The following is a 24,699-nucleotide window of genomic DNA, read 5'->3' on the forward strand; positions in this document are numbered from 1 at the left end:
ATTTGGGCTTATTCCAGGCATTTCTTGGTCTTTGGAAAGCTCAGTTAGCTGCGGCCATCTTTGTTTTTCTTGTATCGTCTTGTTGTGTTGTTCGACACACGTTTTTTTAATATATATTAATTTCTTATTGAATTATTTATACTTATTCTTACTTTGCATATTAGTCCTACTACTTCCTCCCACCACCCAGAACCATACATGTTAGGTTTACTGGTCACTCTAAATTGTCCCAAGGAGTGTTTATTTAATTTAGTTAATAGAAATATGAACTTCTGAATTATTTCCGGCAATATTTTATACATTTCTGTCTGCAGTTTTACTTCATTAAGCATATAATTCTGAGCTAATATTCATTAATTTCTCATTTAATATATTTTTCATTGTGTAAATACATTTTTTGTGGTTATTTTTGTGTAATTTCTTTGCATATCAATCTTTTTATTGAGCCATTTATGTAAGTTTGTTTTATATTTTGTCAGTTTAAAAGGGTCAAATACTTTCATAACGACACAAGACGACAACCATCACAAGGACAAAGTCAGACAACAGAGTTTCCAAGAAGACTGAACGACTGACTTTGCACAATCTAATGTTTTATCAGCGATCTGCAGGATTCAGCCTTTGAGCACAGAGCTGCTCTCTGACCAACAATCTGTCAGACAAAGCTGCCGTGCAAACATTTACATTCATCTATACTTTCCCCACATGTGAAGCCATCGATCACAGAGCACTGAGAGAAACACCGACCGTAAATGTGTGCAGAATTAAGCAGAAACAGCGCTGGCAGCCAGCTCTGCTGTCACTTACCTGAGAAAAGGTGGCTTTCTGTTGTCACGGTGACGAGAAAACAAGAACTCTGCTGCACTTTTAAACACTGCAAACACGAGTTTACCTTTGAAACTTGTGCTCAGGTGAGCTCTGTCCTCTGCTGAGTCGTTTGTGTGATCGTTTGAACACGAGTTAAAGGACTTTATCTGGTTTAGTTTTAATGTTATACTGAGCAGTAACTAATAATAACAGACTGTCGACAAAGCAAAGTGTGTTCAGTCAGAGGTTTCTTCAATGCAAAAACCTTTCGTTACCTTTACAATGACTGTTATTAATTCTTTATGCTGTAAAATAGTTCTCCTCGTTGGGATTAAATATAAATTCAAGTGATTTTGAGTGTGGATGGTGAGATTTGACTTGGACCTAGTATTCATTTATAAAAGCTAAATCCACCGCAGAATGTCTTCTGCTTTGGTGGAAATAGGAGGCTAACATGTTGATAACAAGTGTCTGTTTCAATGTTTACATTGTAAAAGTGCAAAATCTGAAATAACTTGAGTTTTCAAAAATGGTTTAGAATCCTAAAATGTTTATTTCTCTATGAACTGTGAAGAGAAGTACAATTGGGAATGAGAAGAACCAATAATCCTGTTTGTTCTGAACCTGTTTTGATTGTTCAGTTTCATTACTAACTATATTTAATCTTAATAAAAACGAAATGTTAATAATTTGTTCGTTGAAGTAAACGTGTTTCTCCGCGCCACCTTGTGGCCGATAAAAGGACTCGCAGCAACGGACGGTGAACTGTACACCGGCCGGTGTTTTGGCTCGCGCATATACCTGTCTGTCATTCACCTGTTTGGCTTTTGGATAAATTCTGAGGTTGAATGTAACCTGTTTTATCCACATAAATGGCATCTAACGGTAAGAAACGGGGCTAATGTTAGCAAGCATCTGCACCTTTCTGTAGCTAACGGTTATCGAACGCGGCTAATGTTAGCAAGCATCTTCACTAAGATGTAGCTAACGGTTATTGGACGCGGCTAATGTTAGCAAGCATCTTCACTAAGATGTAGCTAACGGTTATTGGACGCGGCTAATGTTAGCAAGCATCTTCACTAAGATGTAGCTAACGGTTATTGGACGCGGATTAGCGGCTAGCTGCTTCGCACGAAAGTGTGATTTTTGTGTTTTATTATCATATTAGCATTCATTAGAACCTCTTATTAATGTTTTTCCTACTGGAGGACAACCTCACCAGCTAACGGCGGCTAACAGTGACATATGTAACACTGTAATAGCTGCAGTCCGCTGCGTTGCGCTGTGTTTGGTTAGCTGGCTGTTAGCCGCTGCCCCAATCAATGATGGCGGCCCCGCCTCTCGCACTGCGGACCCGGTGTCAAGCGGTCTGAACGGGCCGAACAGCCGGCATCTCCTGTTAGTGGCTCCACATGCCTGCAAATCTATTAAAAGTACATTCCGATCATTCAGTGAAGACAAAACAAATCTAAGTGTAATAGATCTGTAGAAATGTTTCCAGTCCAAGGTTTGTGGTTTAAAGTGAAACTAATCTGATGCAGTCAGATGAAAAAAAAGTAAATAAATCGAGATTTTTTTGTGTTTTATTTGAGCAGAATAAAGTTTTTACAGTTTAATAAATGAGATCTTAAATCCCATCAACAGTTACAGATGTGTTACTGTGTTTTTCTCTTGGGTTTATTAGAATATTATTCTTATAATTAAGATAATTGACTTCTGGTTTAATTCTAACCCTCTGCTTTGTTTTTCCCTCCATAGATTACTCCCAAACATCTGCCCAAGGGTAGGTTAATTCAATCAATTGTACCAAAATCAATTATTACATGTAGGCCATGTTCAGTAGTAGGTATAATTTTGGATCCAGATGTTGGTCAAAACAAGTCAGAAAAACTTGAAAATTAAAGATTAAACTAGCCAGAGAGATTATTTGATAAAGTATGAACCCATTAAATAGCTTAGGGTTAGAGCAGAAGTGTTCACAGTCAGTGTTTAAGATGTAAAACAGTGGTTGGTGTGTGCAGTTATGGGTCCTATGGTGGCGGTGGTGGTGGAGGAAACCAGAGCTACAGCCAGCAGCAGGGCTACGGAGGCTACAACCAGAGCTCCGACAGCAGCCCCGGCTCCTACAACCAGGGAGGTTATGGCAGCTTTGGTCAGCCTCACTCAGGTAGGGGAAGCCTCAGTAACAAGTACGGAATCAGCATTGAAGTCACGCAGTGATCTGCAGTGCGTGACTTCCTGCTTTCTCTTAGGAGGATATGGTTCTCCACCCTCCAATCAGGGTGGTGGTGGTTATAATCACCCCAGCCAGTCCTACAGCTCTGGGGGATACAACAGCAGCAACCAGCAGTCGTCCTTCTCCGGTTACAGCCAGCAGCAGCCTCCTTCATCCTCTGCAGGGTAAGACCCCATCAGCTCCTCGTTTTCTGCTTTTACGTGTAGAGTTTCTCTGGGAGGAAGTAAAGGCAGCGTTACCAGACTCAACGGCCCTGTTGTGGACTGTCAAAGAATTAAAGACAACAAATAATCCCATCTTTGTTGAGTGTACAGCTACGTCTCTGTAGCGTCGGTCCGAGAATACGAGGGAAAGATTCACAAAATGCTCCGAAATCCTGCTCAAATGATGTGTTTAAGGTTGAGTTTCCTCTTCCATTCATCTGCGATGCTTCAGTTGTTCAGCCATATTGGTTTGTAGTTTTTTAAGAAAGCCATCCTTGCCCTAATAAGTTCAAGGTCAGACGACTGTAATGGACTTTATGTCTCCCAGCTTCTCTCAGTCGCCTTCATCTGGTGCAAAACGCTGCTGCTGCCCTTCTTTTAACCAACACTAACAGATGTGTGCACATCACTCCTGTTCTTAACTCCCTTCACTGGCTTCCTGTCCTTTTTATAGAACTGATTTTAAACTTTTAATGTTTGTTTTTAAAGCTCTTAACGGCCTCACCCCATCGTATTTATCTGAGCTTTTAACTGTCCGTAACCCTGGCAGAGCTCTGAGGTCAACTAATCAACTTTTGTTGGAAGTGTTCAGGTTAAAATAGAAGCCCTGGGGTGACTGAGCCTTTTCTGTTGCTGCCCCCAGGCTCTGGAATAAGCCCCCCCCCCCCCCCCCCCCCAAGATGCATCTTATTTCTGACCTGAGCCTCTTTAAATCAGGGCTAAAAACCTTATTATTTCAGATTGCTTTTAATACCCAGTAGTATGGTGACACTTTTATATTATCTTATTAAATTTTTGCTGTATTTTATTGCGTTTACTGTTATTTTATTGTTTTGTACTTATTCTTTTCTGTATTTATTATCGGCTGTAAAGCACTTTGGTACGAAATGGATTGTTGTAAAGGGCTGTAGAAATAAATTACATTTACATTTCTTCTCTTTGCTATGCAGGTATGAAGGTAACTCGCAGGCCCCTGGCTTCAACCAGCCACCCAGCGGTGGACAGGGTGGGGGTGCTTACAGCAGCGGTGGGGGTCAGACGGGTGCTTTTGGAGGCAGTGGGAGCCATCAACCTCCGTCTCAGCATGGAGGCGGACTCTACAACCAGCCACCAAGCTACAGCTCTCCTCCTCCAACCAGCTACAGTCAGCAGAGTCAGTACAGTCAGAGTGGAGGTGAGGGTCCGCTTTGTGTTTTATTTATTTGTCTACTGGCCCCCAGTTTCATTTTAAAGGTGACATATTGTGTATAAATCCCTTCTTCCTGCTCCTGGGAGCAGATATCAGGGCGTCTGAAGTCTCCAGCAGGTGTAAAACTCCCCAGAAACACAACCCTGGTATTTATTTAGTTCCCCTTTGTTTGAAAGTTCCTCATTTAACGAGCCGTTCTGATTTTCATTTCTAAAGTACGTCACTCCTCAAGTTGACTGAATATCTCTGAGTTTAACACAGAGACTTAAACAAAAGTCTGTCACATAAATCTCAATAAAACCTCAAAGTATTGTGTCAAATATAAAATAAAAAATCAGGGTTTATTAAGTCCTGCTGGCTGCAAACGTAAATGCAACCCACCAATGAGTGAATCGGACTGTTGATGCCTGAAATGTCTCTCAGGATACGGAGATGAAAGCCCGCCGCTGAGTGGGGGAGGAGGTGGAGGCTATGGCGGTCCTGATGGGGGTTATGGAGGTCAGGATGGCCGCGGTGGCAGGGGCCGTGGCGGTGTGTTTGGAGCTCGCGGTGGAGGTGGATACGATCGCGGTTTCGACCGAGGCGGACCAAGAGGAAGAGGCATGGGGTAAGTTAAAATATCCAGAATCCATTTTATCTGCAGTTAGGAAGGAATCTGAGTGTGGTGATGATGTGATGTTTTCACCCCTTTGGGTTCACCTTGAACTGCTCTGCATACTGACAGATGGAATAAGGGGGAACGCCCCTCACTTGATAAATTATCACAAAGTCTCAGTGCTGAGAGCAAAAACCTTGGTTTACTTTACTTTTAAAGCCTCATTCCTTGTGTGCAAATGGTTCTGACTCCAGTCCAAAACCTGCTAAGCAGCTCAGGATATGTGCCCAGAGGGTGGACCTCAGCTCTGAACCCAAAAAACCAAAGCAAGACACATCAAAACAAGCTGCTAATTCAGGATGAGGAATAATTTATGGTTTTATTCATGCCAAAAAGATGCCACAGAAGAGCGTTTATCTGCATGGTCCAACATGAGAGACGTTACTTCTGTTTCCATATCGACTCTTTAAAAGGAAAATGCTGCTCAGTTCAGTTATTTATGTACAACAGCAAAAAACACAGTTAAAATAAATGTTAAAATGTTAAAATAACAGCAAGAAAAAGTCACTGTTAACAGCAAAAAAACATCTGACAGAATCAGACAGGAAGAGACGGAGACTGCAGGTCAGATACCTGCAGAGAGAAAGAAAAGATACAAACTACTGAGAAAAGATACAAACTACTGAGAAAAGATACAAACTACTGAGAAAATACACAAACTACTGAGAAAATACACAAACTACTGAGAAAATACACAAACTACTGAGAAAATACACAAACTACTGAGAAAATACACAAACTACTGAGAAAATACAGAAACTACTGAGAAAAGATACAAACTACTGAGAAAATACACAAACTACTGAGAAAAGATACAAACTACTGAGAAAAGATACAAACTACTGAGAAAATACACAAACTACTGAGAAAAGATACAAACTACTGAGAAAAGATACAAACTACTGAGAAAATACACAAACTACTGAGAAAATACACAAACTACTGAGAAAATACACAAACTACTGAGAAAATACAGAAACTACTGAGAAAAGATACAAACTACTGAGAAAAGATACAAACTACTGAGAAAAGATACAAACTACTGAGAAAAGATACAAACTACTGAGAAAAGATACAAACTATTGAGAAAAGATACAAACTACTGAGAAAAGATACAAACTATTGAGAAAAGATACAAACTACTGAGAAAAGATACAAACTACTGAGAAAAGATACAAACTATTGAGAAAAGATACAAACTACTGAGAAAAGATACAAACTACTGAGAAAATACACAAACTACTGAGAAAAGATACAAACTATTAAGAAAATACACAAACTATTGAGAAAAGATACACAAACTACTGAGAAAAGATACGAACTATTGAGAAAAGATACAAACTACTGAGAAAAGATACAAACTACTGAGAAAAGACACAAACTACTGAGAAAAGATACAAACTACTGAGAAAAGATACAAACTATTGAGAAAATACACAAACTACTGAGAAAAGACACAAACTACTGAGAAAAGATACAAACTACTGAGAAAAGACACAAACTACTGAGAAAAGATACAAACTACTGAGAAAAGATACAAACTTCTGACAAAAGGCACAAAGTTAAAGAGAAAGAAAATACAGAAACTACTAAGAAAAGACAAAGTTAAAGAGTGAAAAAAAGATAAAAACTACTGAGAAAATACAAACTACTGAGAAAAGATATAAACTATTAAGAAAAGACCAAGTTAAAGAGAGAAAAAAAGATACAAACTACTGAGAAAATACACAAACTACTGAGAAAATACACAAACTACTGAGAAAATACACAAACTACTGAGAAAATACAGAAACTACTGAGAAAAGATACAAACTACTGAGAAAAGATACAAACTACTGAGAAAAGATACAAACTACTGAGAAAAGATACAAACTACTGAGAAAAGATACAAACTACTGAGAAAAGATACAAACTATTAAGAAAATACACAAACTACTGAGAAAATACACAAACTAGTGAGAAAAGATACAAACTATTAAGAAAAGACCAAGTTAAAGAGAGAAAAAAAGGTGAAAACTACTGAGAAAATACAAACTACTGAGAAAAGAGAAGTCAAAGAGAGAAGGATGACGGTGAGATGAGGAAGGTTGCAGTGCCACAAACGGCTGCATTCAGTCACAGCACAGAAGTAACTGCAACAAACTGAGCTGTTCAACACATCCTAAAAGACTGAATAAACTCCCACTACGGTAAACTCCGGTCACTAAATAAAGGGACGGAAAAGCACCCGGGACACAACAGGTTGGACACAACATCTGAAACTGAGCTGTTTGATATCAGCAGCTAGCTGTTTGTCCTGCTGGGATGTTTACCATTGATGTGAGTCTTCGTGCAGTTTCACTGTGTGAGGAAGCTGCTGCTGGAGGTTTAAATCCAGCCTTTTCTGCTGGATGCCACAAACTGATGATGTCTACGATCAGGAGTTTCCTTTTAACTTGAACACTGAGGTCTGTGTGGTGGAATTCAGCTTAAAAAACATATAAAAGTCTATGTTCTGCTCTTATAAGGTATCACACCTGAGTTTCAGGTGCAGATAAGATGGTTCTGATAGTTCAAATCAGGGATTTTATAGCTGGGCAAGAATGAGTCTCTGACATCTGAGAAAAGGTTTCAATCCCAAAGTGTGAAATCAAAGCTTCCGTTGAGTCACTCTGTTGCATATTTAACTTTTATTTACGTCACTGCCATTATTTCAACTCAGAAACCAGAAGGTGGAGCCATGAAAAAGTTTACTACAGGTACAAATATTTAGTGGGAAACACCTGCTCTGTGTCATCGGATCAGTGTTGAAATGAAATACAACCCAGGACCAACACATGGGGTTTGGTTGCATGTGATGCGCACACTGAGCAGTTCGTGCACAAATTGTGCTCAGAATCAATCAATCGATCAATCAATAGTACAGAAATTCTGGTGAGATTATTATTATTATTATTCATGATTGACATTAAAATGAGAGAATTTAAATAAAAGTTCAAAGCCTCAATAAGGAAACCAACAGATTGCACTGAAACTTCTCTCTGATCCTGAGCTGCACGAGGCGACTGTGGAGAGAAAAAACTCCCTTTTAACAGGAAGAAACCTCCATCAGAACCAGAACCAGGAAGGGTCCATCTGCCTGGACCAGCTGGGGCTGAGAGGACAGGAAAGAGGGGACAACAAGCAGCGTAACACCAGGCCAGAGACACCTGCTGAGAGAGAGAAACACAAGTTAATGACAGCAATGATGTCAGAGGGAGGAGAGGTGCATCATGGGAGCTCCCCCAGCAGGCTGGGCCTATAGCAGCAGAATTATGGGATGTTTCATGCTCACCTGAGCCATCCCTAACTATAAGCTTCATCAGAAAGGAAAGTTTCAGCCTGATCTTAAAGGTAGAGAGGGTGTCTGCTTCCTGAAGCCAAACTGGCAGCTGGTTCCACAGAGAGGGGCCTGATAACTGAAGGCTCTGCCTCCCATTCTGCTTTTAGGGGCCTGATAACTGAAGGCTCTGCCTCCCATTCTGCTTTTAGGGGCCTGATAACTGAAGGCTCTGCCTCCCATTCTGCTTTTAGGGGCCTGATAACTGAAGGCTCTGCCTCCCATTCTGCTTTTAGGGGCCTGATAACTGAAGGCTCTGCCTCCCATCCTGCTTTTAGGGGCCTGATAACTGAAGGCTCTGCCTCCCATTCTGCTTTTAGGGGCCTGATAACTGAAGGCTCTGCCTCCCATTCTGCTTTTAGGGGCCTGATAACTGAAGGCTCTGCCTCCCATTCTGCTTTTAGGGGCCTGATAACTGAAGGCTCTGTCTCCCATTCTGCTTTTAGGGGCCTGATAACTGAAGGCTCTGTCTCCCATTCTGCTTTTAGGGGCCTGATAACTGAAGGCTCTGCCTCCCATTCTGCTTTTAGGGGCCTGATAACTGAAGGCTCTGCCTCCCATTCTGCTTTTAGGGGCCTGATAACTGAAGGCTCTGCCCCCCATTCTGCTTTTAGGGGCCTGATAACTGAAGGCTCTGTCTCCCATTCTGCTTTTAGGGGCCTGATAACTGAAGGCTCTGCCTCCCATTCTGCTTTTAGGGGCCTGATAACTGAAGGCTCTGCCTCCCATTCTGCTTTTAGGGGCCTGATAACTGAAGGCTCTGCCTCCCATTCTGCTTTTAGAAACTCTGGGAACCACAAGGAAACCTGCAGCCTGAGAGCAAAGTGCTCTGTTGGGGAAATATCCAACTGTGAGATCTTTAAGATGTGATGGAGCTCGGTCATTAAGAGCTTTATATGTGAGGAGAAGAAGCTTAAATTCTGTTCTGAATCTAACAGGGAGCCAATGAAGAGAAGCTAAAACTGGAGAAACATGATCTCTGCTGTTAGATCTCATCAGAACTCTGGCTGCAGGGTTTTGGATCAGCTGGAGGCTTTTCAGAGAATCTGTGGGACAGCCCAATAATAAGGAATTACAGTAGTTCAGTCCTGAAGGAACAGATGCATGGAGCAGTGTTTCTGCATCACTCTGAGACAGGATGTTCCTGATTTTAACAACATTACGGAGGTGAAAGAAGGCAGAAACCTGTTTTATATGAGATTCAAAGGATGGATCCTGGTCAGAAATAACTCAAAGGTTCCTCCCTCTCGGATGAGAAGCCAAAGAAATACCACCTTGAGTAACTATGTCACTCAAATGTTGTCCAAAAATAACTACTTCAGTTGTGTCTGGATTTAGAAGCAGAAAGTTCTGAGTCATCCAGGTCTTTATGTCTTTAAGCTGCTAGTCTGACCAGCTGACTGGTTTTATCTGGTTTCATAGATAAGTACAGCTGAGTATCATCAGCATAACAATGGAACTTTATGCCATGCTGTCTAATAATGTTACCTAATGGAAGGATGTATAAAGTAAAAAGAATCGGTCCAAGCACAGAACCCTGAGGAACTCCTTGACTTACTCTGGTGTGTGAGGAAGATTCTTCATTTCCAAGAACAAACTGGAATCCATCAGATAAATATGAGTTTTAAACTATGTGAGCACCAACATCACTGAATGGGTGGACTGAGGCAAACGCTGGTGTGGTAAGTTAGTTTTATAGAGACTGGACTGTATTTCATTCTCAAAGTGTTCTTGACCAACCCAGAGATGCTAGTTTTCCATTTCATTGTATGTTTTCCCATCCGTTTAAATCTCCCTCCACACCCGAGTCATCTCTGAAACCTTTAAAGGTCTGAAGTGAGAAACCTTCGATGGATCAGAGCAGCGTGAAGCTTTGGCTCAGATTGAGTTATAAACGGAGCCTCTTGAACGTCTGCAGAGCCTCGGCTGGTTCCTGGACGCAGTAACCGTGATTTGGCCTTCGTAAGGCAGGTGAAACTGATCAGCTGACATCCCGTTTCATTTAGAGCGATCTTTGAGTGTAAAAGCTGCTCAATAATCAAGAAAACAAGTTACGAAATCTTTAATTACAAAAGTATTCAGACCCTTCTTTAAGCTGTAGATCATCAGCCTCCAGGCGTCTTGATTAAGTCTTTTCCATCTCTACACACCTGGATGTGGACAGCTGACCTCCTTTTTATTAGAGATGCTCTCAGGAAGCATCCGATATGTTGAAAACTGTTTGTTTTGAGGCCGGTCCTCATGTTTCTGCTGAGGAGAAGCAGCTCATAATACTGCCAACACCGTGCTTCAGTGTTGGGACTGTATGAAGCTGCTGTGTTTGGAGTTGAGTTTCAGTCACATCAGATCAGCGAGTCTTCATCCTTCTGGTGTTTAAATGCAGTTTAACCAACTCCAAGCTCTCTTACTCTGTGTTACACCCCAAACTCTGAGTTTTGCTGAGATTATGAAGAGTCCTAATAGTCCCATATGTCTTTAATTAACTCTTAACTGAGCCACTGAAAGCTTTGGAAATAGTTTTATATCCAGATCCTTATTAAAGTCACAGAGAACTGCAGGCTGTTTTTGGACTTAATGTGTCGTGTTTTTGTCTATTCTCCTTTATGAGCCTTTCTAATCCCTAATCTGATCTAATCTTCGGACATTTTTGCTTCTTCTATACTCCTTTATGAGCCTTTCTAATCCCTAATCTGATCTAATCTTCAGCCATTTTTGCCTCTTCTATACTCCTTTATGAGCCTTTCTAATCTCTAATCTAATCTTCGGCCGTTTTTGGACATTTTTGCCTCTTCTATACTCCTTTATGAGCCTTTATAATCCCTAATCTGATCTAATCTTCGGCCGTTTTTGCCTCAGAGGTGTCCGTGGTGTTACGTTATGACTTTAAAAGTTCCTTTCATTTGCAGACATTAGATGGAAATCATTATTTTTAATGCTGCCTACACACTGAAATTAGGATGAAGGCGTATTGTTGCTGATATCGAGTCAATGTGATGATCAGACCTAAAATGATGCTCCTGTTTGACACACTTTGAGGATTATTCAAGCTACAACAAAGTCTGAATACTTTTGTAAATTGTTGCCTTTCAAACCTTCAAGAGAGACTCTTAGAACGGTTTTCTTTACGGAACAAAAGTGTTTTAAAGGTAAAATGAAGCCGACGGCAACTTAAGTACAAACTTGCCTAAAAGTGAACCTGTTTTATGTGTTTTAAGTTGTTTAAGGGATCAAGCAACTCATCAATTAAAGCCAGTATGTGTTCTCCCCTCCATGTTTGTCTTTTCCGCTACAATAACCTTTTAGACGTGTTTCCATGGCTTTGACAAACTAATAAATCACAATATATATACATATATATATATATATATATATTTGTATATATAACCATTGTGTTAGCACCACCTTCCCAACCAGCCCTGACAGCATCACGGTCATACTCTGCTTTAATCAATCTCTAAATCTTTTCCTAGGATTTTTCTTCTCTGCAGGCTGGCTTTCTGCCCAAAAAACATCATATGGGAGCTAGTAATCTGGGGAGATCTGTAGACAGCTGTAGTCCTGTTGTAGATGGAGGAAACATACATTTAAATTCCAGTAATTTGGGAGAAAAAGCTGCAAACATCCCAGAATGAGAGTGTAAAGTTTGTCAGAAACCTGAAAGTACCTGACAACCATCCAGAGATCAAAGACGTCCATGTTTGGGTTGGTTATATGATGGAGAAAATGGTAGAACAGGTTTATTCCTAAACAAAAACAAGGTCTTAAACCTGGCTTTTGTTCCTGAGGTCTGTGAAGAAGACCGAATGAGAACAAATTGGGTTTTAGTACGATGAGAGCCGATGAAGAGGGGTGGGTTTAAAGAAGAGACTGAGGGTGAAGGTTACCCACAACCCCCTGAGGGAAATCGCTGTGAACACCAGCCTTCAGTGTTTTTCTCTTCCTCTTCATCAGAATGGGCGATCGTGGAGGATTCAATAAGTTTGGTGGTAAGTGGCAAAAAACACAAACAAAAAGCTAAAGAAAGGAGGTCAGAACCTAAAGCTGGAAGTTGATGCCTACTGTGGTGACTTCCAACTGAAAAGCAGGGATGTATGTGATGTATGTGACACACAGCTTTGTGTTGCGTGGCGTTCAGGTGTCACCTGGATGGATAACAGCCTCAGGTACTCTTAGTGGCTGAAGGTGTCCAGCAGAGGGAGCTGTGAGCTCCTCTGTCGTGTCTCTTTGGCATTTAATGGATCTCCAGAGCTTTTTTGATCTGTTCTGAGTCAATAAAAGCTGTTGGTTCATTGGGGAAGTGTGACACAATCAATACGTCATGGCTCATATTTACCAGCCAGATAAAGGGAAGTAATGAGCGTTTAAGGTGTAAATCAAGCTTGATAAAGAGCTGAATGATAAAATCTGCCGAAACTAAACAAACACTCTGGTTTCTCAACGTGGTCGACCAACCAAAACATTAAGATTAAGCTCAATGAAAGGCTGTTAATCACACTGGTTTGTGATTTTTCTGGAGCGTTTTACAAGCAACGGTTTGTCTGTTACAAACCAGCTGAGGTGAAGCACCGGCGTTTCATGTTTATGTTTATGTTTGGGGGGGCTGGATACTGTAGTGGTATGATTTCCACCTTCCATGTGGGAGACCTGGGTTCAAATCCCCTGCATGAAAGGCATTACCTCCAGTAGGGGTCCTTAGGCAAGACCCCTTTACCCTATCTGCCTACCTGTAAGTCGCTTTGTCGCTAAATACATGAACATGTTTCTGTTTCTGTATTTATCAGATGCTTTTATCCAAAGCGACTTACAAATGAAGATATAACAGCTTTATAAAAAGCTAACAATAAGCTAACAATAAGCTACATAGAAGGAACCCAGGAGTCCGACTCTGTCAGAGGGGACAGAGTAGAGATAGGGTGCAGGCATAGAAGGAAGTGCAGAAAGATAAAGTGCAGAGATAGAGGGGGGAGGGAAGTACAAGGTAAGTGCTGGGATAGGAGATGCTCTCTGAAGAGCTGGGTTTTCAGGAGCTTCCTGAAGATAGACAGGGACGCCCCTGTTCTGGTAGCGCTCGGTAGGTCATTCCACCATCGTGGGACGACACATGAACAGAGTTTGGATTGTCTTAGGCGTGGTGTAGGAGCTGCTAGACGACAATCCTGGGACCAACGGAGGGACCCAGTTGGGACAGAAGCCTTTGCAGGAGCATTCAAGTAGATGGGCGGAGTGTAGCTTCCATCGATGGCGATTCAAGGACGTAACTGGTTGCAAAATGTGAACCATCAGAGTTGAAAGGTTGGATATAACCTGCTCAGTGTAAATATCTCCTGAATGATCTGCCAGATAAGGCTGATGGTTCAGAAGCTTTTTCTGAGCCTCTGATTTGGTCGTGTGGCCACAGTTTGGTGGATAAGCTGCTGGAATAGTTTGATGAAGCGATGAATCCTCTGCTGGGACGCCACTCTCTGACATTTCCCTCAGTACTGGACCTAACTGACACAATAAATGCATCAAATCAGTGTTTTACGCAGCTCCTGGTGAACGGTACCAGTCAAAGTTTAGACACACTCCACAACACCTTCACACGAGTGTCGGGCCCAACGATTTCCAACTTTAAAGGTGTTCTTTATGATATTTAAAAACCACAAACTGACAGGCGTGAGCTTGTTTATATCCAACAAAACATTTCCTTTCAAACTTCAGCAGAGCTGATTGCCTGCTCAGGTTAGAGGCAAATAATAATGAGTGTTTCATGGGTGAAAGTGTGAAATCTGCTTTAAAAAAAGCACCTGAGGGAGGCTTCAGGGATGTTTCCTCACAGCTTTATTATGGAATAAAAAGTAACAAACCACCAAAAATAAGTACTTCCTTCTTGTTGTCTCATAAAGCTTTGAGTTGATGTTGATGATGGACGAATCCCTGCATGTTTAAGAGGAAGGAACCACGAAGTTATCAGGTGTTTTACTGTGTGACACCTGTTAGTGACGGAAAGCAACGGGTTTGTCTCTGGGGTCTGATGAAAGAGCAACATCTGCTGCAAAGAAGGAACATTTATCCAGATGTTCTGGTGAATCAAGGTGCCAATAAAGCCTGAAGGGTTCAGTCAAGTTCTGGGGATCTAAAACATTTCTCCTCCTCCAAGAATCCTTTTTGAGCCGAGTGAACGTGGTTTACGGCGCACCGACATCAGCCCGGTGTGCACGGCTCCACAGGAAGTGTCAGATATGCACGCTGGAACAAATAAACGACAGAAACCCGTCAAACTGCATCCACTCACATGCAGAAAATGAACTCAAAGGCAGTGGCTCAAACATGGGAACACTCTTGGTGTGTAAAGTGGTAACCGTGACCGCCATCGGGCGCTTTTTGCCCTGAAATGTGCGTTTAATGAACACGTGTTTGTCGTGGTAAACGGCTCACATCACACACACTGACCAGAGAGAAGGGAAAGTAGTTCACAGTCTGATGTGCTGTAAGAAGCGTTCCTTTCCACAACTCATGACTGTTTTCTGTCCTCCGAAGGACCCCGAGACCCGGGACAGGGACCCGGAGGACCCGGAGGGCCCGGCTTCAGTATGTGTGTTTGTTTTTCTGCTTTCTTTTGAGGTCCAGCTCACAAAACCATCTATGAACCCATTTAAATCACAGCTTTTCCCTTCACCTCTCCCTAAAGCTTTTATCCTGGTTATAAAGACCTTTTTCACCCCCATCTGGAACCAAATGGTTTAACTGTGCAACAGTTCATGCTTTGTTCACATCTCTGACTCTGTTTCACAGACAGTAAATGCTTAAAAGACATTTTCTGGGATGATAACAGTCCAAAAGAGTTATTTCACGGCTCCCACGGTGGCTTCAGGAAGCACTCAGACGCCCCGTTCACTTTCTTTTCCTCTTTGTTTTGTGGCAGCAGTTTAAATTCTGCTTTGTTCTTATTAATCTACCCCATAATGACACAACTTTTGTTGCTTTATTGAAAAGAAAAAGCTGAAATATCACATTAATAGAAGTTTTTGGAGCCTCGAGGCTTTTTGGGTCGGAGACAACAAGCTTCGCACACCTGGATTCTTCGGTGGAAATCCTCCTGGGCTGAGTCAGCTTGGATGTGGACCGCCGGACTCTGCAGAGATGTTCGATGGGGTTAAAGGTCAGATCTGTGGCTGGGCCAGAGCTGTGGAGCCACTCCTGTGTGCTTTAGGGTCATCGTCTTGCTGGAAGGTGAAGATATCTCACCCTGCTGCTGAGAAACGGCCCCACAGCATGATGCTGCCGCCACCGTGCTGCACTGCTGGGATGGTTTCCTGCAGCTGACGAGCGGCGCCTGGTTTCCTCTGAGCGTAACGTTCAGTTTCATCAGAACACAGAGTGTCGTTCCTCGCAGTCTGAGAGTCCTTCAGCTGCTGTCGTGTGTTTTCTGGCTTCTCGCCGCTCGGCCCAGATCCAGATCCAATTTCTGGAGCTTCATCTCCACTCTGGAGCTCAGAGTGACCATCAGGCTCTCGGTCACCTCCCCCTCTAAGGTCCTTCTCCTTCGTTAGCTCAGTTTGGGCGGCTTCTTTTGGAAGATCTGTGCTTTTTGTAGCCCTCCTCAGATCGGTGATGTGCAACAATCCTTTCTGAGCTCTGCAGGCAGCTCCTTTGACCTCATGGTTTGGTTTTTGCTCTGATGTGCACTGCAGAGTTTACCTTCCCAAATCATTGCCCAATCAGTGTAATTTACGCCGATCAAGGTGTCAAAACATCTCAGCAACAATGAAGAGGAACAGGAGGCTCCTGAGCTGAATTTGAAGTGTTGTTGGATCTTATATTAATGTGATATTTCAGCGTTTCATGTGCAGATTAAAACGAAGTGAAGAAGGTCCGAATACTTCCTGAAGCCACTGGACGGATTTCTCACTCTTTCCAATAATAATAATGATCCCAAATGTTAATATTGAGCTCCTAAAATAATCTGAAGCTGTCATAATATACCAGGATCAGCTGTTTTAGTCTAGTTTCTACCATCAAAATGAGTTAAATTTGTTCCAAATGTCATTGGAAAACAAACCTTTTTGCTTAAAGAACAGCTTTTAGTTTCAGTCTGAGAGACTCAATCCTGATAAGTTTAAGTTCATCCTGATAAGTTTTCACTGATTTCTTGGATCGATCGATTCTCTTTGAGCTTCTTTTTTAAATAATCCTCCTTTTATATCCTCCAACAGTGCAGGACCAGGATAACTCTGACAACAACACCATCTTCGTTCAAGGCCTCGGAGACGACTACACGGTGGAATTAGTGGCCGACTTCTTTAAGCAGATCGGGATCATTAAGGTTTCCGTCTCGTTCTTCGTGTTCTGATCCGAATCGGGAGTTTTCAGTACCTTTGAAACAACAAACGGGTCTTTTCCCTGTGAAAAAGGGACCTTATCCAAGTCGTTTTTAGGACCTTTTTCTCTGAATTTGTTGTTGTGTTAAAACAAACTCGATTTTTGGCTCATAATTTACTTTAAAATCGATTCCTAAAGGATCATCCATTAGAATTCTAAAGTAAAATTCAGACATTTTCAGAGTTTTATTTTTTGGGGGTGTGATATGATCCCTAATCCTTCCTCTTAGGTCAACAAGAAGACCGGGCTGCCCATGATCAACCTGTACACCGACAGAGAGACGGGGAAGCTGAAGGGGGAGGCCACGGTTTCCTTCGATGACCCCCCCTCAGCCAAGGCTGCCATCGACTGGTTTGATGGTGACTCCTTTACCTTCATCCATCTGTGGTTTGGGTGGGTTTTTTACGGCTTTTATGTGAACCAAACGTCTCCTCCTCAGGTAAAGACTTCAACGGAAACCCAATCAAGGTTTCCTTCGCCACCCGCAGAGCTGACTTCGGCGGCCGAGGCGGAATGAGAGGAAGCCGCGGACGAGGAGGTGAACTTTCATCTAGTTAAACTCGTTTAAAGGGGAACTCCGGTGCTTTTAAACCTTATTTCTGGCATGAAATACGTTCATCTACTCACCGAGAACAGTTTGGGGAAAGTTGGCGTCCTTCGGAAGATATTTAGATTCCTCGCGATGAAGTGGTCCCAGTAGAGTGCCTGTGTAGAAATCCCTCCGTTAGCTCTCCTATAGCTGCAAGTAGCCACATAACAGCAGCTATGAGCTAACAGAGCTATGAGCTAACAGAGCTATGAGCTAACAGAGCTATGAGCTAACAGAGCTATAGCACACGTTCATTCATTCATTCTTCTTAAAGTATTGGTGAAATAAAGACAGATAATGCCTTATTTAGAGGCTGCATCCTCTAAGCCCCGTTCACTCCGTTATATGGATCTCCAGTTATCTAAATATCTTCCGAAGGACGCCGACTTTCACCAAACTGTTCTCAGTGAGTAGATGAACGTATTTCATGCCAGAAATAAGGTTTAAAAATACCGGAGTTCCCCTTTAAGTGACGTTAGGTCGCATCTCATAGCTTGATTTGATTATCCAACACGCACATGACTGCTGGGAGGTTCTGTTCTGTTGTGTAGGGCCGATGGGTCGGGGGGGATTCGGAGGGGGCCGAGGCGGAGGTTTCCCAGGAGGCAATGGAGGAAACGGCGCCGGAGGAGGAGGGCAGCAAAGGGCAGGAGACTGGAAGTGTTCAAACCCGTGAGTACGGAAGTAGAAACAGCTCGGTTTTATGGTACTTTTTATTGGTAAATAATTATTGTTCCTGCTCATTTCTCCTCAGTGACTGTGGCAACCTGAACTTCTCTTGGCGTAACGAGTGCAATCAGTGCAAAGCTCCGAAGCCGGAGGACGCCGATGGGATGCCCCCCATGGACAGAGGTGACAGTCTGCCTCTTCTGAATGATGAAATCCATGCATCTCCAGATGTGTCGGAGCTCATTCCAGCTTATATTACAGGAGGTTACGGTGGAGAGCGCCGGGGGGGGTTTGACCGCGGTGGCTTCAGGGGTCGAGGCGGCGACCGCGGTGGCTTCAGAGGAGGCCGAGGAGGCGACCGCGGAGGATACGGCCCCGGAAAGATGGACGCAAGGTCTGATACTCCCAAAGGAAACGCACATTACTGGCCGTACGGTGCAGTTAGACCAAGCTGACCGATAAAGTCATTTAAACCTGTTTCATTACAGTTGAGACAGGCCTCTCAGCACTAATGAGACCAACTGTTGAAAGATTTCAGCCTCTCAGAAGTTCATATGTTTCATTTTCATATTGTGATTAGAGGCCGGCGATCATTAGCATGTTAAGCTGCTGTTATGCTAACTGTAACGGTCATTTTTACTGGTGTTTGTGCCACGCTGGACTGAAAATGACGAAGCTACAATACAGGAAGAGCTGAAGGAGCAGAGGAAGAAGTCGTGTAAATTTGAACTAGTTAGAAATTAAAAGTTATTTAATAACTTTAGATGGACTTTAATTTGCAGCTTTAATAACGATGGCGAGGAAACTAAACACTTTATGACTAATTATATGTTACTGAAGGACTATTTTATTTAAAGCAAGTAGGATTCAGACAGAGAAAAGCTGCCATATATTTTATTTATGAAGTAAGAATTATTTACAGCATGTTATACTCACGGGTTTGTTTTTATGTCCGTTTATAAAAGTTTAACTTCTTATTTAATCATGTTATTGTTTAACTAAACGACAGATATTGACACCATCTCACAACCGTCTAACTTCTGCTGGTATAAACAACAGAAGCTCTGGTTCTCAACCAATCCCAGCCCTCCCCAGTCAGCAGTGGAGTGCCCCAGGGCTCCGTCCTGGGGCCCCTCCTGTTCTTCATTTACCTTCTTCCTCTGGGCAATATTTTCCACTGTTAGACGCAGCTCTGCCTCCCTCTAATCTGAACCCACCACCACTTCCTCCCGCTTCCCTCCTGCACACAACACATTCAAACTTTAATAAAGCAGAATGGCCTCTCATCGGTACCGAATCTACACTCTAAATTTGACCGCATTGATTAATTAGAGCACATTTAGTTATTTAAATTTCCAAAACAAGTAGAGGCTAAACCCTGGGCTGATGTGGCTGTATCCATGGCAACATTACCCCGCCCTGTTCACCTGCCCAGCTCAGCAGGACTAAATTAGTCTTTCTGGTGCTGTTTCATGTGGTAGATTCGACCTTTTCGTGAGTTCTGCACCATGAAAAAAGATCCGGTCCACACCTGAATACTACTGTCCCACAGCTCATTGGCCGGATGCTGACGAGGTCATCGAGTGCCCCAGGGCTCCGTCCTGGGGCCCCTTCTGTTCTTCATTTACCTTCTTCCTCTGGGCAATATTTTCCATTATTTCCACTGTTGGACGCAGCTCTGCCTCTAATCTGAACCCACCACCACTTCCTCCCTCTTCCCTCCTGCACACAACACATTCAAACTTTAATAAAGCAGAATGGCCTCTCATCGGTACCGAATCTACACTCTAAACTTGACCGTGTTTAACTACCTGCTGATAAAGAAATCAATCATCAGCTGTCCCGATCCCTAAAGATCGGTGGTACAAAAGTTTTCTGAGGGAGGGAGTCGTAGATTTCACCGTTTTGAAAAGTATCAACAGCATAAACGTTATACCAGGACAGAGGTTTGACTATGAAATGTTGTTCTTAAGCTCTTGCATGTAGAATGAAGACCTGCTTCCCATCTTTAGCTCTTCTTAAACACGTTGCTGGCAGCAAAGTTAGATTAAAAAGATTATAAAATGTAAAGATATGTTTAAACGTTCCACGGGTTGGGTCGGGCTCATGTTGCTGAAGGGGATTAATTAGAACACTTTTAGTTATTTAAATTTTCCAAAACAAGTAGAGGCTAAACCCTGGGCTGATGTGGCTGTATCCATGGCAACATTACCCCCCTGTTCACCTGCCCAGCTCAGCAGGACTAAAAGAGTCTTTCTGGTGCTGTTTCATGTGGTAGATTCGACCTTTTCGTGAGTTCTGCACCATGAAAAAAGATCCGGTCCACACCTGAATGCTACTGTCTCACAGCTCATTGGCCGGTTGCTCCACACCTGAATGCTACTGTCTCACAGCTCATTGGCCGGTTGCTCCACACCTGAATGCTACTGTCTCACAGCTCATTGGCCGGTTGCTCCACACCTGAATGCTACTGTCCCACAGCTCATTGGCCGGATGCTCCACACCTGAATGCTACTGTCCCACAGCTCATTGGCCGGTTGCTCCACACCTGAATGCTACTGTCCCACAGCTCATTGGCCGGTTGCTCCACACCTGAATGCTACTGTCCCACAGCTCATTGGCCGGTTGCTCCACACCTGAATGCTACTGTCTCACAGCTCATTGGCCGGTTGCTCCACACCTGAATGCTACTGTCTCACAGCTCATTGGCCGGTTGCTCCACACCTGAATGCTACTGTCCCACAGCTCATTGGCCGGTTGCTCCACACCTGAATGCTACTGTCTCACAGCTCATTGGCCGGTTGCTCCACACCTGAATGCTACTGTCTCACAGCTCATTGGCCGGTTGCTCCACACCTGAATGCTACTGTCTCACAGCTCATTGGCCGGTTGCTCCACACCTGAATGCTACTGTCCCACAGCTCATTGGCCGGATGCTCCACACCTGAATGCTACTGTCTCACAGCTCATTGGCCGGATGCTGACGAGGTCATCCTTGTGCTTTTGTTTCAGGGGGGATCGCAGACAGGAGCGGCGGGGTCGTCCGTACTGAGTCATCCTCCGAGGACAGGCCGCCCCCCCGGTCCTCAGCTCTCACCTTTTGTACGACTCCTGATCCTTCTCACTCAGTTTGTAGGAAAATGTGACTTTTTGTTTGTTGCTGGGACTCAAACACAGCTCCTTCTTTTTGATAACAGTGTGGTTGATTGTTGTTTCGTCCTCACCAGCAGACTGGAATCACGTCTGTGACCTAAAGGACACTTCTGCTGTATTTCACATCCTCTGGGTCTAACTTTGCACTGTTAAACTTCCTTTATTCTAATTAAACTGAGCGGACGGACAGAAAACCTTCACACACGAGGAAAAGTGTTTGTTCCAGGCAGCTAATTTCTGTGTTTCTCAGTCAGACTGAAGATAAACATTTAAAATGCCGACTGTGTTTGTTGGAAATGACCCTTTAATGTTGACTTTCTGCTCTTAAAACGGAGACACGTTGGTGTTTTTAGCAGCTGAACTTTAGCAGCTACGTCATATTTCTACCGTTAGAAACACTGCTTCCTGTTGCTGTCGCTACATGAAAACAAGCTACAGCTAATAATACGTTTTAATCTTTACGAAAACCAGCAGATTTGTCCGATTTGTGTTTATTATCTCTTATATTTCATATGTGATCTGAGCGCCAAAGTGAAAGTTACAACGAAAGAAACCAAATTATTGTTTGACTTTAAAACGTTTAAACTCTTCTCAGAGCAGCCAGGTGATAAAGATGGGATTAAAGATGTGTTTATGCTCTCTTTCACGTGTTTTTCTGATAAAATCCTGCTTTTATAACCTCCTCTGATGGCGTTAAAGCAGCTCGAAGACGGTGAGTTCGGCTGAACTGACGGGGTTGTAACTCCACCCAATTATCCCAGTCCAGCTGCAGCTCAGCTCCCAGTAAAGCCCCACAGAGACCGGGTTCGGTCCTCTGGGCCCATTTGTGCCTTCTGTTGTGGTTTAAGATGAAATAACGTCGACTTTATCCAGCGAACTGCTTCCGTTTCGACTCATTTTGTCTGAGAGTCTGAGCCTGAACCTGAGTCTGAACCTGAGTCTGAACCTGAGTCTGAGTCTGAACCTGAGTCTGAGCCTGAGTCTGAGTCTGAACCTGAGTCTGAGCCTGAGTCTGAGTCTGAGTCTGAGTCTGAGAACCTGAGTCTGAGCCTGAGCCTGAGCCTGAACCTGAGTCTGAGCCTGAGTCTGAACCTGAGTCTGAACCTGAGTCTGAACCTGAGTCTGAACCTGAGTCTGAACCTGAGTCTGAGCCTGAGTCTGAGCCTGAGTCTGAGCCTGAGTCTGAGAACCTGAGTCTGAGAACCTGAGTCTGAGCCTGAGTCTGTATTTAGGATCTTTGCTGCTTGTGTTTCTCATTATTTGGGGTTCTGCGTTTGCTGGATTTGTTGAGGAAACGTTCCTCTGCTTCTGTCTGACTCAGCAGTCTGACTCCACCTGCTGCTGATGGAGCTCCAAACAGGAAGCTACTGACGGCGTCTCAGGCCTCCGTCAGACTGGATCAAATAAAAAACTTCCCCTCTGATTCCTGCCAGTTTCTTCTTCCTTTGGCGGCCAAACCTGTTCCAGCTCGTCACTCGGCTCAGGGTCCTGCTGCCAACTCTCAGCTTTGTTTGATATTTTCACAGCAAAGAACTGGACAGACGGGTTAAAGCAGTGAAGAAGAGCTTCGAAGTGTCTTCAAACGTCCAATAATTTAAATTTAAGGCCTTAAAATGTCTAAAATGATCTTAAAATTGAATAAAATGTCTTAAATGCGATTTTGAAAGGTCTTAAAAATGTATTAACGTTACTTTTATTTAAAACAAACGTCAGTCTTGCTTTTAATTATTTCGATTTTCGAGGAGCTTTGCACCGCGGTCAGAACTCATCGACCACAGCGAGTTCGTGTGTTGGCGGGCGCCATCTTTTTTCTGTTCAGTTGCGGTGTTTTAATGAAGCGGGGGGGGGGGGTCATCTCCAAAGTTAACAGTAGAACAAAGATTAGAGGCTTCTGGTGTTTTTGGTTCTGTTCAATATGTTGTATTTTAATGTGAAAGAGCTGTAAAAAAAGCCTAAACTTTGCATGTAATTCCAGGAGTTTCCTTCAGGCCTTTTTTTGACAGTAAATGGGTCTTAAATTGTATTCATTATGGTCTTAAAAAGTCTTAAATTTGACTTGTTAAATGTAGGAAAATATATGTAATTACAAAAATCTCCAGATGTTTGTAAATAATCCGGCTGTGAGGTCTGGACCACATTAAACAGTTTGAGGTGAAGCTAATCGGGCCTAAAAAATACACTTTATTATGGATAAACTGTTCTTTAAAACCACAGCGGTGGTTTGTTTGTTTTACTGCCTCTGAAATGTACCATAAATGTTAGTTTTAGGGTCCAAACCAGCAGAACCTACGGACCGGGACGGATGCTTCCCCCTGAAAGACTTCTGTGGTTATATTCTGGGACAGAACCTCGGGACTTTCAGGTCGCAGTCGTCCTGGTTCTGGTCAGACTCGGATCTATGGATCGTCCACACCGGGCAGCACCAGGCCTGCACCAGCAGGTCCAGTTCTGCACCCACCGGTATTTTCCTTTTAATGCACATTAAACAGGGAAGAAGAGCAGAAGAAAACCCTGTTTAGGGTTGTGTGATTTAACAGGATTCAGAATTCATTATTTATGCTATTTTTCAGTCTTTTTAAGCTGAAGGGATTAAAAGCTGCATCACTGTTGGAGCCACAAACTCTTTAAAATTATCTTTTATCGCTATAACAGCGTTACTGAAGCCTGTTTTCCCCTTCAGGACATTATCATGTGTCAAATCTTTGTGATTAAATATAGTTTCATGTGACTAAACGGCACTGATGGGAACTTTTCAGGTTACTAAGGTGCAGGAGGCGGATGTCCTTTGAAGATAAATGTGACTTTATTGGCTTCTTTCCTGGTTTCACCGGCACAGATTTTGTCCTCTGCCACCCAACCATTGAATGCTTCTTCATACCTTTATCTTTCACCACTAATCTCACCTGTTCTTAAACCCAGACACTTCCTCATCGTCAGGTGGAGCCAGTTTGCCTCCACGTTTGGGCCTCTGAAAGTCATCAAAACAACGTGGTTTCGAAGTGGAACTTGATATTAAAAACAGTAAGTTGAGGAGTTCATTTGACAGCAGGCAGTCTGCCACGTGAAGACAAAGACTGATTGTTGAAGACACTTCCTCTTTCCACGCCTCCCATCGCTTTGTTTCAGTTGGACGTTTCGGCCCCTGAAGACCGAATGAGCCACAAAGCTTTATTTCAGTAAACAGGTGAGGACTGAAGAGGTGAAATGAGCCAGAATCACACTCTTTGTCGGCCCTACAGTTGTAAAAACACACCAAACACGTTCATTAGTTAAAGCAGATCAGTGGGTTTGGGCTGGAAACCCAGGTTCTGAGGGACGGTATCTCAGCCCTCAGGGCGCCGTCGGGCCCATTCAGGCACGACAAAGCTCAGTGTACTTCAGGCCGGGTCAGAAGCTCGTCATTTTAGGGTCCACACACATCTCTAAGGTTGCTTTAAGAACCAGATTCAGATGGAAAAGAAGTAAAGCTTGAAAAATGT

General features: G+C 43.1%; 1 protein-coding gene across 1 annotated transcript; it reads left to right on the forward strand.

The window, feature by feature from the left end:
- The first annotated feature begins 1,550 nt into the window (after positions 1-1,550).
- fus (FUS RNA binding protein) lies at positions 1,551-23,074 on the forward strand. Its single transcript, XM_072369666.1, has 15 exons — positions 1,551-1,692; positions 2,566-2,590; positions 2,829-2,974; positions 3,060-3,207; positions 4,197-4,420; positions 4,859-5,042; positions 12,400-12,434; positions 14,968-15,018; positions 16,644-16,753; positions 17,039-17,168; positions 17,249-17,347; positions 17,950-18,070; positions 18,153-18,250; positions 18,329-18,461; positions 21,080-23,074. The coding sequence occupies exons 1-15, from the start codon at positions 1,680-1,682 to the stop codon at positions 21,117-21,119; spliced, it is 1,557 nt and encodes a 518-aa protein (XP_072225767.1). The 5' UTR covers positions 1,551-1,679; the 3' UTR covers positions 21,120-23,074.
- Positions 23,075-24,699: the final 1,625 nt, after the last annotated feature.

This window comes from Leuresthes tenuis, unplaced genomic scaffold, assembly GCF_036924035.1.
Source record: "Leuresthes tenuis unplaced genomic scaffold, fLeuTen1.0.hap1 SCAF_17, whole genome shotgun sequence".
Lineage (NCBI taxonomy): Eukaryota > Metazoa > Chordata > Actinopteri > Atheriniformes > Atherinopsidae > Leuresthes > Leuresthes tenuis.

Bases quoted from the DNA above. Each gene is read 5' to 3' on its own strand.
- fus (XM_072369666.1), top strand. The intron at 3,208-4,196 runs GTAAGACCCCAT...TTTGCTATGCAG, and splicing joins CCTCCTTCATCCTCTGCAGG to GTATGAAGGTAACTCGCAGG. The intron at 4,421-4,858 runs GTGAGGGTCCGC...AATGTCTCTCAG, and splicing joins TCAGTACAGTCAGAGTGGAG to GATACGGAGATGAAAGCCCG.